A 16,578-nucleotide genomic window follows, 5' to 3' on the forward strand; every position below is an offset into this window, starting at 1 on the left:
TATTTATTGGGTAACCTAAAGACTCTGAAGAACTCCTCAGAAATCTATATAACATATAACATGGTGTAGCAACTTACCCAGAAAAAACAGTGTGTCTTCTATTCAGGAAATAAAACAATTCCTGGGGGGTTAGCATTGTATTATAGAAGATTTATTGAAAATTTTCTGCTATAAAACCTTTGCACAGACAGAAAAGGGCCACTTATTTATGTAACTGGACTATAAATGTGTTCATGCAACGACTAACAACAGCACCAGTAGATACAGTACTGGCCTGCCCATGGACAGATGTGAAGTTGGGGCAGTCCTCTCACAACAGTGCAATAGTCAGGAGCAAGTAATTGTATATGGAAGCTGTACTCTTAGCAAGGCAGAGAGGAAGTATTCTGTAACTCTACCACTTTAGACCATACATACTTGGACATACATTTACACTACGAACTGATCAAAGCTCCCTATGGTGGCTACAAAATTTTCGTGAGCCAGAAGTCAGTTAGCTGGAGCAACCTCAAGAATATGAATATGATTATGTAATTGTCCACCAAGATGGAGGCAAGCATTCAAATGCAGGTGCCATATCCAGGAAGCCAAGTGAACAGCTTCCAACCTTCTCATCAAGTAATTTTAGGTGATGACAAGCAAGGCCATCAAGCGATACCTGAGCAGTCTGCTCAGATACGGGAGCACAGTCTGAATCAAAATTAATTCATAAAGTTTGCAAGCTGCTGCAGATCAACAAAACCCATACAACACCATCTGCAATCTGATGGATTAGTGGAAAGGTTAAACTGAACTATCCAATCCATGTTAGCCACAACTATTGTTGAATTTGGGGGTGAATGGAAGCCAAAGGTTTGCTACAAGCAAGGAGCCATCTACTGGATATACAAGACCCCCATACCAGAACCAGCAATCGCTCCACAGTAAGTAGTACAACTGTGGTATTCTCTAGAAAGTCATATAAACCAGCTAGGCAGAACCTGAAAACAGCTGTTGGTATAGGCAGTAGTGATGCCATGATATCAAAACTTTAATATCACAATAGTCACAATATCATGAGACTTATATCACGATAGTCACGATATATTAAATAAAATTGAATATGTTAATGTTTTCACAGGACAAGTTTTATTCAGTAAAATTTATAATAATGATTTGACAAAGTTGACACTGCGTCAATACATGTTGCCATTATCATGAAATGCTTCTATCCTGATTATCATGATATACGATATATTGTGGCATCACTAGTAGATAATGTGTCTAGTAGGCCTGAACGATAATATCGATTGTTCGATACTCGCAAATAAAAAATTGCTATCGCGATATGATGTATTTTACTATCACGTTTAGTATCACGTGACTTACTAACTCACGTGATCGCCACGTTGGCACTTTGAAAACAATGGAGGATGTGCTAATGGACGAAGGCAACTCGGAAGAAGACAGCGATTCAGAATCGTTTCAACTACTGTCGTCATCTGAATCGTGTTCACACATCGAATTGTCACCGCTTCAAGGGTGTACTAGTCGTGTGTGGCAGCATTTTGGTTTTCCAGCATGAAACGGAAGATATGTGGAACCAGATAAGAGAAAACGAACTTTGGTTCATTGTAAACTGTGTCCAAAGGTGTTGAAGTATACGGGTAATACTACCAACCTTCGCTATCACTTACAGTATGGCCATCCCATACAGTACAAGAATATGCTGAAGGCTGAAGAACCTGACAAAGAAGCTTCTCAACAGCGTGCCGCTGCTGGTATCCAAGAAGATACAAGCCAATGGCTGATAGCTCCTTGCTTAAGAGAACAGTTTCCGATTGTTCGCTCGTCTCCACTTTGGAACAAGCTAACTAATTCAATTTGTTACTTTATCACCAAAGATATGCAACCCTATGACACAGTTAATGATAAAGGATTTCAGCACTTACTTCACACTTTTCAACCTCGCTACACACCACCTGACTGTAAGACTCTAGCTACTCATTATGTTCCACAAATGTATGATGCAGAAGTGACAAGGATTCAACAGCAGCTATCTGAAGCTGAATATTTTGCTATTACCACTGACATGTGGACATCACGATCTAAGCATGCCTACATAGGTGTAACAGTTCACTACTTTACTAAACAGTTTGAATTATGCAGCCATCTCCTTGCTACCAAAGAATTTCCAGAGTCACACAGAACTGAAAACATATCAGAGCTGCTTCCTAAAGTTCTGAGTGAATGGAAATTGTCAACAGATGTAGTGTCAGGGGTTACTACCGACAATGGAAGCAACATAGTGCGAGCAATTGCACTGACTGGGTGGATGCAATTATCATGTTTCGGTCATACTTTACAGCTATCTGTAGAAAAGGCCATGGCTTTGCCTGAGGTATCTAAAGCACTTGCAAGATGTCGTAAACTAGTGTCTCATTTTAATCATTCTGCAAAGTCGTCTTACTTGCTGAAAAAAAGCAGCAAAATCTAAGGGAGAATCACCTCATGCAAGATGTACCCACCAGGTGGAACTCTGCATTTTACATGGTTAGAAAAGTTCTCGAACAGCAGCAGCTACTTTACTTGAATTAAGAAGAGCAGATTTGATGCCAACATACTTAGAGTTCTCTGTTATGGAAAAGTATGTGGTAGTCATGAAACCATTGGTTTCCATTACTGAAGCAATTGGGGCAGAAAAATGGGTCACTGTATCTATGTTAAGGCCACTGCTGTACAAACTCCGTCACATATACTTAGTAGAAAATTCTGGAGACAGTAGAATTGAAGTAGCCCTCAAAAAAGCTATCTTGTCGGACTTGCAGGACCGATATGTTGGTGAATCTTTATTGTTTTTAACAAAAGCGGCTTTTTTGGACCCAAGATTTAAAATTCTTGGCTTTTTAAGTACAAATGAGAGAGAAGAAGCTATTGAGGAAATAAGAAAGGAAGCAGCTGCACTTGCTGAACATATAGCAGCAGTGGGCAATGTTGACAGTGCTCTGAACAGTGATAAAGTTGTGGGAAAGCAGTCAGAAGGTGAACATACACTGATGAAACTACTAAATGATGTTGTTCAAGGTAGTAGTAGCACTACAGAAGATGGGCAGTTAAGTGTCACTCCATACCAAAGAGCCAGCATGGAAGTCAACCGATACACTGGAGAAGTGACAGCAGAAGTGGTACCAGTTTATTGGTGGAAAGATAATTCATCCAAGTATCCTATACTTTCCAAGTTGTGTCGAAAATATTTGTCTATACAGGCTACCTCAGTATCTGCAGAAAGAGCATTTAGTTCTATTGGCAATATCATTACATCTAAACGTTCATGTCTTCTACCAGAGTCTGTAGAAATGCTTACCTTTCTGGCTGCAAACCTCAAGTAAAGTTACTTAAGTACAATACTAAAACTATGTCATGATCACTTATGTATACTTATGTGTTATTGTCAAGTCACTTATTTCATATTATTATTATACAGGCATAGTTACAAAGTCATTAATGCATTGTGAATAGTATGATAGCTAGGTAGCTAAGCATGCATATATAATATAAAATGACATGACTTAACATAAAACTGTTCAAATGTTCAAAAGGATATGTCCTTGTTAAATGGTGAATCCAATCCAAAGTCTCCACTATAACAATATTCAAGGTGTTATTATATGCATATCATACCTAAACATTTTAGAATGTAAATATCATGGTATTATCGTATCGTGAATAGTTTAAGAATATCTATCATGATAGTGATTTTTGTACTATCGCTCAGCTCTAGTGTCTAGTTGCAGAAACATAGGTACAATATGAGATATTGTGGTCACATCATTAATTTTTAAATTCATTTTACAAGCACTAGAAACAGTATTTCTTATAAATGTTCTGCCAAGAACTAGACAATAAGCCAAACTAGTAGTTTGGTTATATGAATTGTTAACAACTTGTTTGTCAGTCCTGATTTTTAGTTCAGGAAATATCATCATTATAGCAAGCACAGTTACCTATGCGCCTAGTTGCTAAGTGTGTTGTTAACTATGTTATCTTGTACTGTTACTTGTGTTTTCTTGTACTTTGTTATTGTCCATAGTCAGCACTTATTTTCCTGTTAGTAACAGCTGATACATAACACAGCAGCACAAAACCTTCCTTAATTACACAATATTTTTTCTTTTGACAGATGCTCTCTATCCTGTAACCTTAAATGTATAAACAAAATTAGCTTATTGACCAAAACCGTGCACCCTGTAATAAAGAAAAAAACAAGTAAAAAGAAAGCCCCAAAGCCAGCCATAGGCTGATTGTAATAGCAAAAAATGTGATATCTAAACCAAAACAGCCAAGCTGTGAAAAAAGGCTCCAGCCCTTAAGAAGGTAAAGTTGTGAAATCAAAGGTGGTGGCCAAGAAATGGTTGCAATAATGTTAATGCAATAATTTTTGATCATCATATTCGTCATTAAAAATAATTGTCATTGCAGTCATGACTGCTACCTTTGATTTCTCAACCTTTTCTTACTCTGGCTTTTTTGGGGGTGCACCCTTTTTTCACAGCTTGGCTGTTTTGGTATAGATGTTATGTATCATGGCAGGGTTTATTCCACTGTGATATCTACGTATATGCTTTTAATTATGTTACTGCATTATAATTATATATAGATTGTTATCCAGAACTCAGAAGAGCTCACAAGCTACTAAGTGAACGTTATATATACAACAGATATATTCCACCAACTGATGACTGGCCACCGTATCACCCAAAACATTACACTCCTCTTACCCTAGTTCATCTTGAAGGACAACGTACTGAAAGTGAAATCATCGAAGTAGCTCATGCTGTAAATTACCAAAAGAATAGAAGCAAGTCTAATCAGTCGTATAGCAATTTTTATGACAAGAAAGTCAAGCAATACAGCGATCTTTTCCTTCCATTTGAAGAACAAGAACCTGTCCCATATATCATTCTTATTGAAGGAGCACCTGGGATTGGCAAAACTATTTTGTCAAAAGAAATTGCTATGCAGTGGGCTAAAGGTACTGTATTACAAAAGAAACGGCTATTGTTTTTATTGTACTTGCGTGACCCTCGGGTGAAATCTATTACTAATGTACCATCATTGGTTAAGCATTTTTGTCAAGCTGACAGTCTAACTAAAGTCATCACTGACTGGTTGATTGAAACAAATGGTGAACACTTAGCCATTATCCTTGATGGATATGATGAAATCTCTGAAGCTGATAAGTGTCACTTTATACACAAAGATATAATTAGGCGTAATAAGCTAGGAAATTGTGCATTAGTTATAACTTCACGTCCAGCAGCTTCTGCATGCCTTCACAACATTACCAACTGCAGAGCAGAAATACTGGGGTTTACTAGGGAAAATCGGAAAAGTTTTATTAAAGATGCTTTACAGAAAAAACCTGACAAAATTGAACAACTTGATGAAATTTTAAAATCTAATCCAGTTGTTGATTTATTATGTTATATTCCACTAAACATGAGCATGCTTTTGTGCCTTGTTGACAAAGGAACAAATGAATTTTTCAACTTGAGCAACCTAGCAAATTTATATGAAAAGTTTGTTATCATGACCATCACCCGCTCTATTACAAAAACAAAAGGAATTACTCCTGTTAACATATCCAATATTGACAATCTGCCCCATCCATACAATGCAGTGATCAAGAAGTTAGCAAAATTTGCTTTTCTTGCTTTAAAAAAAGACCAGTTGATGTTTTCTCTGTCTGAAATTCAGACAGTGTTCTCTGATGTAACACCTGCCAACTGTAATAGTTATGGATATGGATTAATAAAACAAACTCGCTATTTTACTGATGTTTGTGCATTTGAATCGTATTATTTCCTACATTTTTCTATTCAAGAATACTTGGCAGCTTGTCACATTGCCTCATTGCCTTACTTTACATTGTTAAACCTACTAAAAAAAACATTTTGGGATATTCGCTACCTTAATACGTGGATGATGTATGTTGGTATAACTGGTGGCCAACAGTTTGTGTTCAATCATTTTCTGTCTGGTAATGTCATACCAAGACCCATTGTGCCTTCAATATCACGTAATATACAGCAAGACAAAATAAAATGTCTATATTTGAATCAATGTTTGGCAGAAACTGAACACTGTTTGCTTTCAACAATACAAAATATGTTTCAGAATGGAGTACTTGATGTAAGCCACCACCCTCTATCACTGCAAGACTTACATACACTTGTGAGTTTATTAATAAGATCACCTAACAAACAGTGGGAAAAACTAACATTGTCTAATTGTAGTATCAATGAAGAACATTGTGAAATCCTGTGGGAGAATGGTTGGACACACAATGCAGATTCTGAATTATCTGTCAGGATGGTTGATATTTCTCACAACAACATACAATGGGAATCACTAATAAAAATTTGTGATTTACTGAAACATTGGCACAGTAAAGAGATAGTTCTTTCCATAAACAACTTGCTAGACACCACAACATCATGTTTGAAATGTGAATTTGAAAAGAAATTGATGCAGTATTTTCTGGGACGTGACTCTCAGGAAGCACAGCTATATTTAGTATACGTGGCAGAACAATGTAAACTGATTGTGGTATGCCTGTTGTTTCATGAAAAAGAAACCTATTGGTGCACCTGTTCTATTATGTGTTACCAATTAACAGAGTGCAAACTAAATGATGAATTGATTGCAAAATTGGGCAAAATGAACTTAAACCCAACAAAATGTGAATTATACTACATTACTAACCAAAATTCTGCTGAAATAACATCTACTTTATCACGTATATTTACCAGAATAACATTTAGTGGATTTTGTTTTCATTCAGAAGATGTAATTAATGGGCTTAACATCAGTGCAGATACTTCAATTGACCAACGCGGGCTAACACAAAATGTAAATGTCAAAACTAATTTGCAAACAATAGATGCATGTAAAATTGCCATATATTTGTATGATACGTTTAAATTGCATATGTCATGTACATTGACAGAACTATGCATGTTAAACATCAGCATTAATGATGAAGCAGCAAATGATGTTGCAGCTACTGTTTTATATGGTAGCAACAATTTAAAGTATTTTTCTTTAATTAACAATAATTTGCAAAGTAAAGGCATGATAAAGATTACCAAAGCTTTGCAGAAAATCCGGTCATTGATAGTTTTGGAAGTAAAATGTAACAATATTGGAAAAGAAACAGCAGATGATATTGCTGATGTTATATCTCATAATGCTGGACTTCATCTACTAAATCTGAGCCACAACAACTTACAGACTGAGGGTGCAATAAAAATTGCCAAAGCTCTACAGAAAATTCGCTACTTACAAATTCTGCATATGAATGATAATAATATTGGTGATGAAGCAGCAAGTGATATTGCAGCTGTTATATCTTGTAACAATTTCCTTTCCCAGCTGTATCTATCTTATAATGCTTTGCAAGTGAATGGTATAAAGAAAATTGTCAACGTTTTACAGGGGAAGACTACACTACAAAAAATTGCCATAGGGGGTAGCAAGATAGGTAATGACACAGTGGATGGCATTATGAAAATTGTATCTCAAGGCCTTCAACTTACAGTAATAGACCTAAGTGACTGCAATTTACAACCTGAAAGTACAATGCGTATTGTCAGAGCAGTTAACAAAAAAATACTAAATTTAAAAGAATTTAATATAGGAGGTAACAGTATTTGCATTGAAGCAGTAGATCATATTAAAGTTGTTCTTAATCGCAATGTTGGACTTCAAGCATTGTGTCTAAATAATAGTAAATTGAATACTATGAGTGTAATAGAGATTACCAGAGCTCTACGAACTTCATCTTTGCTAGTTTTATACATGGGAGGTAATGATATTGGTGATGGAGCAGCAGGTGATATTGCAAACGTTTTATCTCATAACGAAAAACTTAAACGATTGGATCTAAACCAAAGTAACTTACAAACTAAAGGTGTAGAAAAAATTGCCAAAGCTTTGCAAAAAATATCGTCTTTGCAAGTGCTTGACATAGGAGGAAATAAAATTGGCAATGGAACAGCAGATGAGATTGTATCTGTTTTACACGGTAACCCTGATCTTCAACTATTGGATGTAAGTAATTGTAGTCTAACACCTGAAAATACAACAAGGATCATCAAAGGTTTGAAAAAGGCTTCATCTCTATTAGTGTTTAATATAAGAGGCAACATAATTGACTCTGAGGTAACAGATAATATTGGAGTTATTTTATCTCAAAACACCAAGCTTGCAGTGTTGGATCTAAGTAGTAGTAATTTACAAGCCAGTGATGCAATGAGAGTTGCAATGGTTATGAAGAATACTTCATCTGTGTTAGGATGTGCTATGATTGATGGAAACCATAGCAGTGTATTTACGAATAATTTATTTTTTGACATTGTGCAAAAGCTACAAAATATTAGTGGAAAATATGTGCACACTTGGCTGGAAAAAAATTGCTTAAATTTTACAACTACATCCTCTTTATTTTTGGTTACCAAACGACACAAGCATAATGATATTATACTGGATCACTCTTTAAGACCGTTAATACTCAGTGCTGATATACAGATAACCAATCTTAGTCAAAATGGCCTACAAGCTAATGGTACAATAAAAATAATGAAGATTTTTCAACCATCTCCATCACTGACATTTTTGTATATAATAGGTAAACCAATTGATGATAATTTAGCAAATAGCATTGCAGATATTTTAATTGTTAATCCTAATCTGCAAGAATTAATTCTATGTGGAAACGGTTTGCTAGCTTCAGGTGCTATAACAATTACAAATGCATTACAGAACACTTCTTCTTTGACAGTACTTAGCTTGAGAGATAACGACATCAGTGATGAAGCAACAGATAACATTGCATCTGTTTTATCACAAAATACCAAACTACAACAATTAGATATCAGTGGAAATACAATACATAGTGAAGGTGCAGTGAAGATTGCTAGAGCTTTATTAAACACCACAAGTTTAGTAGTATTTAACATGTCTAACAATGAGATTGATGATGAGGCTGCTGATACCATTGCAGCTGTTATATCTTGTAATACCACTAGACTACAGCATTTCGATCTAAGTGGAAACAATATACAGGGTCAAGGCTTGGCAATAATTTCTATGGCACTGCAAAATGTGCCTGTTGAGAAAGTGTATGAAACTGATGATAATGTTGGTGTTGATTTATCAGTAGATCCAACATTTGTTGTGTTAAAAACATACCCTATGGATACGAACTGCTTTGTTTAATGCAAACTTTGCTTTTAAATTTTACAATCATGTCAGTGTGCTACTTTTACTATACAGATTTTGTGATCATGTTGTTGTAATACATATCATTTTGTTTTGGCATAATGTGCATACAGTTTTTGGCTATAAGGAAGTAAACATATCCTGTAACTACCATGCACAGACTGTTGACAGTAAGTAGAGTTGTTGGAATAGACTGTGTTTATAGTTTCAATGGCAATGTAGTTCATGATTATAACAGTATCCCACCATGCCATGTATTTTCATAAACTCTAATTTTACCCAGTTACAGTAATGAAATAATGTAGGGTACAGACACAGCTTAGCAGCCCACAGCATGTATCAATACGAACTAACGGATGTGTCACTCCTGCAGTGCTCCCTACATACCAACAACAAATACAATACCTCAAAAGAGTGAAAGTGTATTGTAATCAGTGTTTGGGAAAAGGTACACAACAAGAGAAATGGTGCAACTAAAAAGGTTTCAAATATCCAAACCAGAAGTTTCTATGTTAGTCACAAGCAAAATTGTGAGCATTTTATTAAAGAAGCATAAGCTAGATGATTTTTTAAACAGAAACTTTCAGTACGATAGTACTGTATAGTAGGGACCACAAAGGTATGGGTGTAGCCCATGAAAAAACACCCAAAAGCCAGCCTCACTTTTCCCTGATGATGAAGCAGTATTGGTTAGGTAAAACTAAGCCCAAACAAGCCTTCAGATTGACCCGAAATGCTTTCATCAAGTTGCTACGAAAATTTTTTTAAATTATAAAAAACGGAATTTCCTACTGACTGACTAACTGATTCCTTCAGACAAGCGTAACTTGATAACAGCTAAGGCTACAGGCTTGATTTTTTCATTGTTCGATGTCACTTCAGCTGGACACGTGCCTTTTGGCATACCATAGTACATACAATGCGTTCTTCATGGACTTACCTAGTGTCCTCCTTTGTGTCCCATTCATCTTTGCTAACAGCAAAAGGTGTTGATTTGGTGGTAGCGTGTGATGGCTTCCCTTCATAACGGAAATTGTCCATATTTTTCATAGTGGCTACTTTGATTTCAGAGGTGCTTTTCAGATAGTTCTTGATTCATAATGCTGTGCAACCAGTTGAACATAGCTGACAATGAAGCGTAATGGATATCTCACTTTTCAGATGATAATTGACAGCTGATCAGCATGATTTTTTTCTTTTGTGATATGTGTGGGTTCACCGGTCATAATAATTTTATTTCACAAAAAAGTTAGCGAAAAAGTACACAAAAAATTTTGGAATTTTCAACTAGAGTACGGACCATAGCACATCAATAAAAATGACTGAAACAAGCTGGAGTAGTGCACGATATATCACAGTGGAACAACAAATGTTATATCCCCAAGAGCGGCTCTAGGATTTTGGTGACTGGTTTCTAATCAAGAGGGTGAAGACAAAAAAAAGGTAACTGTATGCTGAGAATATCTGGCTTCCACTAACTATATATTAATATCACTGATAAAGTACATTTAAAAGTCTTTAATTATACCTACGTACCTTGCTTCTTATAAGTTTTACTGTGTACTACTCCAGCTTGTTTCAGTACTTTTTATCAATGTGCTATGGTCCCTACTCTAGTTGAAAATTCCAAAATGTTTTGTGTGCTTGTAACTTAACGGGAGACCAATGAAATTTGTGACTGAATTTGACGAAACCCGGCTTTGACGCACAAAGCTTCATTAGGAGATATGGTGATTTTAAGTAATCATTGTGTAGTAACTTCCCAGTGCCTACAGCTGTGCAAACAAAATTTGCACCAATTATTCATCTATTTACTAGCTATCACTGTGTGGGTGTATAAGTTTCTGACACCCAAAATATGCCCTGTTTTGGGCAGCTTTTTTCGAGCTGGTAATAATATTGCAGGTAGTAGTAATAGGGGGGTGTTGGGTGGGCTTAATATAGGAGTATAAAATGGAGCAAGACAAATGGAATCCAGAGGCCATGTTTGGTCCTCCATAGCCCTCAAATCACTGCAGATTAATTGAGAATACTATTGGCGAGCTCTCTGTGAACAAAGCCATGGCCATTTAATGGCACCAATCTTCCACTCGTGGCTTGACAGGGTCAGAAGAAAGCTGCTGCAGAAACCAGACTTGCCAGTCTTGTCTGGCTACTTGTATGGTTGCTGTTTATCTCACAGAAATGACACTCTCTGAGCAGCTATTTTGCAGATCACTTGCATAGTGTGACATCAGTGTTCCATACTTGGTGCTTTAGAATACTTTGTCATGTACATACTAATAGTGATGCTCATGTTTGATCCTCAAATGCAAGCAGTAGCAGATGAGACATTCTGGATTAATTAACTTAATAAAAATTAAGAGCTTAGGGCAGGAGCTCATTGAGTCCAACCTTGGGCTCCTGCTTAGAGTGTGATCTTGAAATGATACAATTTATACGTATCAACAAACAATTAACATCTGTACATGGTAGCCACTGTATAGTCACAAGTTATACCATGTTTCAGTACTCAGTAGAGAAAGCATCAAGTAGTGAGAGATAATACAATACTGAATGAAACTTCAATTCTGAAAAACTTATATATCACAATGGTATAAAGGTTAATATGAATAAATTGTTGATTTTCCCATAAGATTACAGAGAACTTTCATGCAACAGTTTTGGGACATCACATTCGAGTATGTGTGATGAAATAGCAAGTGTGTCAAAGTAAATATTTAACAGCCAATATGCCTAACCATTTCAAACAAATTTTACATTTCTTTGGCCATCTCTGCTATGAGATCTCTGTATATTGTACATAACATTACATCACACATGATTACAGCATTACAGCCTACTAATAGTTACTGTTACACTACATCTCCCTCAAAGCTGTAACACTAGTCTTTGTAACATAGTGGGGGTCGAATCTCAGTTCCAGTTTTAGAACGAGTTCGTATTTGTCTCTGCACACTGGTACTGTTATCACTTGTTACATGCAGCTTCAGAGTTTCCTGAGGTCCTGGTTCTCAGGTGGTAGTGATTTTGACTGACTTCTCCAGATGGTATCTTGGCTCTGCCACTGATGATTGAATAGTTTCTTGAACTTTGCCATTCTGCATGTCAACCCAAACTGGAGTGTTCTCTGGAAGGTCAGGTAAAGATCTTGTTCTATGATGCCTGTCATAGCTCCTCTTTTGGTCATCTCTATACTTTCTCTCCCTTTCTGTGAATTCTTTCAGGTGTGGCCAGTTTGGCTGAAAAGCTCTAGTGTGTTGAGGAACATCTGTCCTTATAACTTGCCCCATTAAAAGTTCTGCTGGGCTGAGTCCACACCATGGCAAATTGGCAATGGACTATAGTTGAGTAAAGCTAAATAAGGATTAGGATAATTTGACAATAGAGATTAACAGTCCTGACTGTTCTTTCAGCTTGTCCGCTTGACTGATGATAATGAGGGGAACTGGTGATGTGTTGAAATCCATGCATAAGTTGATGAAAACTGGTTCATTTCTGCTGAAGAATATTGAGGTCCATTGTCTGTAATGAGAGTAGTAGGAATGCCATGTCATGAAAACATGGCTTTCAGGTGAGTAATCACACTGGATGAGGTGGTAGAGGTTAGTTTCTGTATTTCAACAAATCTTGAAAAGTAACTACTAACAAATAAGTTGATTTCTTGTGTTCAAACAAATCTGAAGCCACTTTTTCCCATGGATGATTGGGGAGGGGAGACTGAAGCAATGGTTCTCTAGGTAGTATTGCTGACTGTTGGCAATCTGGACAGGATCTTCCAAATTCTTCCATGTCACAAGATACGCCAGGCCACCAAACTGAAGTGTTAACTCGAAGTTGGCATCCCTGGATACCTTGTGGTGTCCTTGATGTATCTTCTGTAGTGTCTCATGTTCATCTTCTTTGGTACAACAACAGATTATCACATAGTATTTAGTATTTACACATATTATCACATAGTATTTGCTCAAAGTTCCTTTTGGTTTGTGGGTTGGCCAATCTGATTTACAGTACTCAATCAACTTGGAACAAACATTGTCACTAGCTGAGCGAGTTATGCATGTTAATCTTAGCAAAGCTTTTTAAATTTGTCTCTTCAAACAAGAGTATAGTAGGCGAGGAATACCTGACTGCTCTATTAGAGTATCTCGATCTTTGTGGTGCTAAACTCTCCTTAATTCAAAATCAATTTATTACTGAGGCTTTGCTCCAATAGTATAACTATGCCATGGACAAACTGCCGATTGGTTTAGTTGTGGCAGGTCAGTGCATTCTAATCTGCTATTGCATCAACAGATTACACATATCAAAGGATAAATTGGTCTTACAGTTTGTCATTTCATGCCATCTGTGCAGTGTTATTCAATGATTTCTTATATTATAGATGGTTTACTCACATTGCTGTATACTGGCCTACATCACTTGTGTGTACCTGGGACATGTATACCATATGTGTTGTGGTGGGTTCAAACTGCTTTCACATACATCACTGGACATGATACTGAAGTTGTGATAGCTGAACAACAACAGAAGTTTGGGACATGTCAGTTTGAGGTTGTGCTGGTTCTAGTTTTTCAATTCATGCCTACAACAAGAAGGTTTCTGGAGTGTATTTGGGTGAGTGTGTTTAGCAGTACTGGTCAGATGCATATAGTACATCACTTAACTGGATACTTTTCTGTACATGGACAGGAGTCACAGGACCGGAGTGACCCTTATCAGCCAGTTCCCAACATGTATGTTGTGATATGTTGCCTGTGATGTAAATATAGCTGTATAGTGTTGTATGTTATTTTTTGTGTTTGAGATTATGTTAAAATAGGGATTTCCATAAATACAAAGTCCACTCTGCATAATTATGCAAAAAGGGAGCTGGCCCAAAAGTATTATGAGTCAAAAATTTTTATCATCCTTCAGAGTCAGGAGAAATGTTGAGGCTAGCTAAATTTATTAAAACAATCCATTGATTATTTTGCTAATTTTGTAGGATCTTTTGTTAAGTCTTTTTTCACATTGGAGTTATGTTGTAACATTTCTTCTCAGGCAGTGATGAAGCTGACACAAAGCTACAATTACAATGGTATCATTTCACTGGAGTACTACTGTTCATCTATGCCAATTATCATCAGTACAAATGTCATTCAATATTAGCTAGTATTAGAAAAGGTCGTGATAGTAACACTTATGGTCTTCCTAAAGGCAACTGGTTTGAGTTGGTGACCAGTCCTCACTATTTTGCAGAGGTACCTGATTTATACTGGAATTGCTGCAAAGGAATATTAATAATATAATATTATTATTAATATAATATTAGGAACCATTCTATTAATGGATAGGAGCATACACATTCGTAACATCAGAAGGGAAATAAGAGTTGGCCAAAGCATATATTATTGTAGCTCATATATAGGACATTTACAACACAATCAATGCTACCCAAGATTAGAACTGATAGCATAGGGTTAGCTTGCATTTGGAAGGCATGTAGCAATCTTCTTAGCCTGTTTATTTTCTGCTCATTTCTCTCAGATTCTGCTGTAGCCTTAACTGTCCTGTAGTATAGATATGCATTGGTTGCCACTGTTGGCCTAAAACTGGCAGTGAGATGCAATTGCTGCTACAGCACTTGAGGGTACTATATATATATAAATCCGAAAGAAAATTGGCTTTAGCTTTGATAATAACTGATATCACAGCTGTAGTCAGCCACACAATGCTGATGAGCATGTAGGGCCTATTGTAAGCCACTTTATCTGTCATAATCATTCTGTGATGATATTGGAACCCAACACCAATGACACAATTGATAGCCTAAAAGGTGAATGTATACAGGGCAGTTACTCTTGGGATGGTAATCAGGACCACCCACAGGGGGGGCAACTGGGGCATTTTGCCCTGGGCCCCAGCCTGAAAGGGGCCCCAGGAGGCCCCCCTAACCTTGGGGCCCCACTTTAACTCTTTGCCCTGGGTCCCTTAATTTCTCTGGGCGGCCCTGATGGTAATAATGGAGTAGATAATGTCAAGGTGTTTAATAGTCATCATGTCAACGTTGAGCAAGTACAGCACCATGGAGAATATTTCAAATGTAAACCTTATGGTAGTTGTTACATCAGTGATCAGCAGGTTGGCAACAAAGAGGTATATATGAAGTTGCTCGTTCTTATTATGACATGGATCAACAACAAGGCTGGTATAATAATGGTTGGTAGCTATATCATTACAAGTACGTAGTAGTAGTAGTAGCATCTTTAGGTAGATAACAAACAGTGGTACATCAAAGAGTATATCATCAGAAGATCCGTTCAGTGACTGAACAATGCTGTGAATTAAAGTTGACATGCAAGGGCCTCCATTAATCTGCCAGTTGAGTTGACAGGAAGCAGTTCTTATTGCGATAAATGATTGTAGCTGTATACTGCACAGTTGTTGTATATAAACACTAAAATTGTTGGAATGTGTACCATTTGGTAGATGAAAGGAACTGGTTGTTCTTTAGATGTGTATAAATATATAGTTCACAGTATGACTACTTTGCAGCAATAGTTGTAACTATGTGAATTTGGATTTTGCCTGCACACATTCTTCATCATGTGTCACAACAGCTAATACAACATGCTGGTGCTCAAGAACTATAGATCATAATGTACCACAACACTACCTATGAAAATGAATCTATGTGTAGTCCGGCCAATTACTCTAATAGGATGGCCACTTTAATTGCAATGTAATATGATTGGCTTTGGGTGATCTTACCAACTTTTGCGCAGACCTATTAATGTAATTCTACTGCATCACAACCAATAACCATTAAAATTCTAGGCTATGGCAATAATTTACAGCAATGTAGTGATGCACCAATAACATTGGAAAGTGGTGCAGATTAGGTGTGCATAACTTATTAAAGAAAAAATGCAATACCGGATGTTGTATCTGCCCATGATCCTGGCCATGTTATATATCTCTATTTCATCAAAGTTAGCTACTAAGAGTATAAGGAGACCGCATTACAGATGTGCAGTTGTACCAAAATGAAATATGTGACCAGATTTCATATAACAAGGCTTCCACACACACAAATTCAAACTTATGTTTTTACCAGAAATGGATTGCTGGTCTAATACACTATCATATTCCACACTGTACTTCTTTCAGCACTGGCAAGTCTGGTTTCTGTAGCAGCTTTCTTCTGACCCTGTCAAAGCCACGAGTGGGAGATTGGCGCCATTAAATGGCCATGGCTTTGTGATAATGGTGTGTAGTGAGCTGGGACTTCACAGAGAGCTCACCAATAATGTTCTCAGTCAATTTGGAGTGGTT

General features: G+C 36.8%; 1 protein-coding gene across 1 annotated transcript in view; it reads left to right on the forward strand.

Moving 5' to 3' along the window:
• Positions 1–9,535, forward strand: part of LOC136266396 (NACHT, LRR and PYD domains-containing protein 5-like) — a 33,450-nt gene extending 23,915 nt beyond the window's left edge. Inside the window, exon 3 of the mRNA XM_066061411.1 lies at positions 4,637–9,535. Within this exon, the coding sequence (XP_065917483.1) occupies positions 4,637–9,258 (4,622 nt within the window). The 3' untranslated portion in view covers positions 9,259–9,535. The remainder of the gene's footprint in view (positions 1–4,636) is intronic.
• The last annotated feature ends 7,043 nt before the right edge of the window (positions 9,536–16,578 follow it).

This window comes from Dysidea avara, chromosome 9 (assembly GCF_963678975.1).
Source record: "Dysidea avara chromosome 9, odDysAvar1.4, whole genome shotgun sequence".
NCBI lineage: Eukaryota > Metazoa > Porifera > Demospongiae > Dictyoceratida > Dysideidae > Dysidea > Dysidea avara.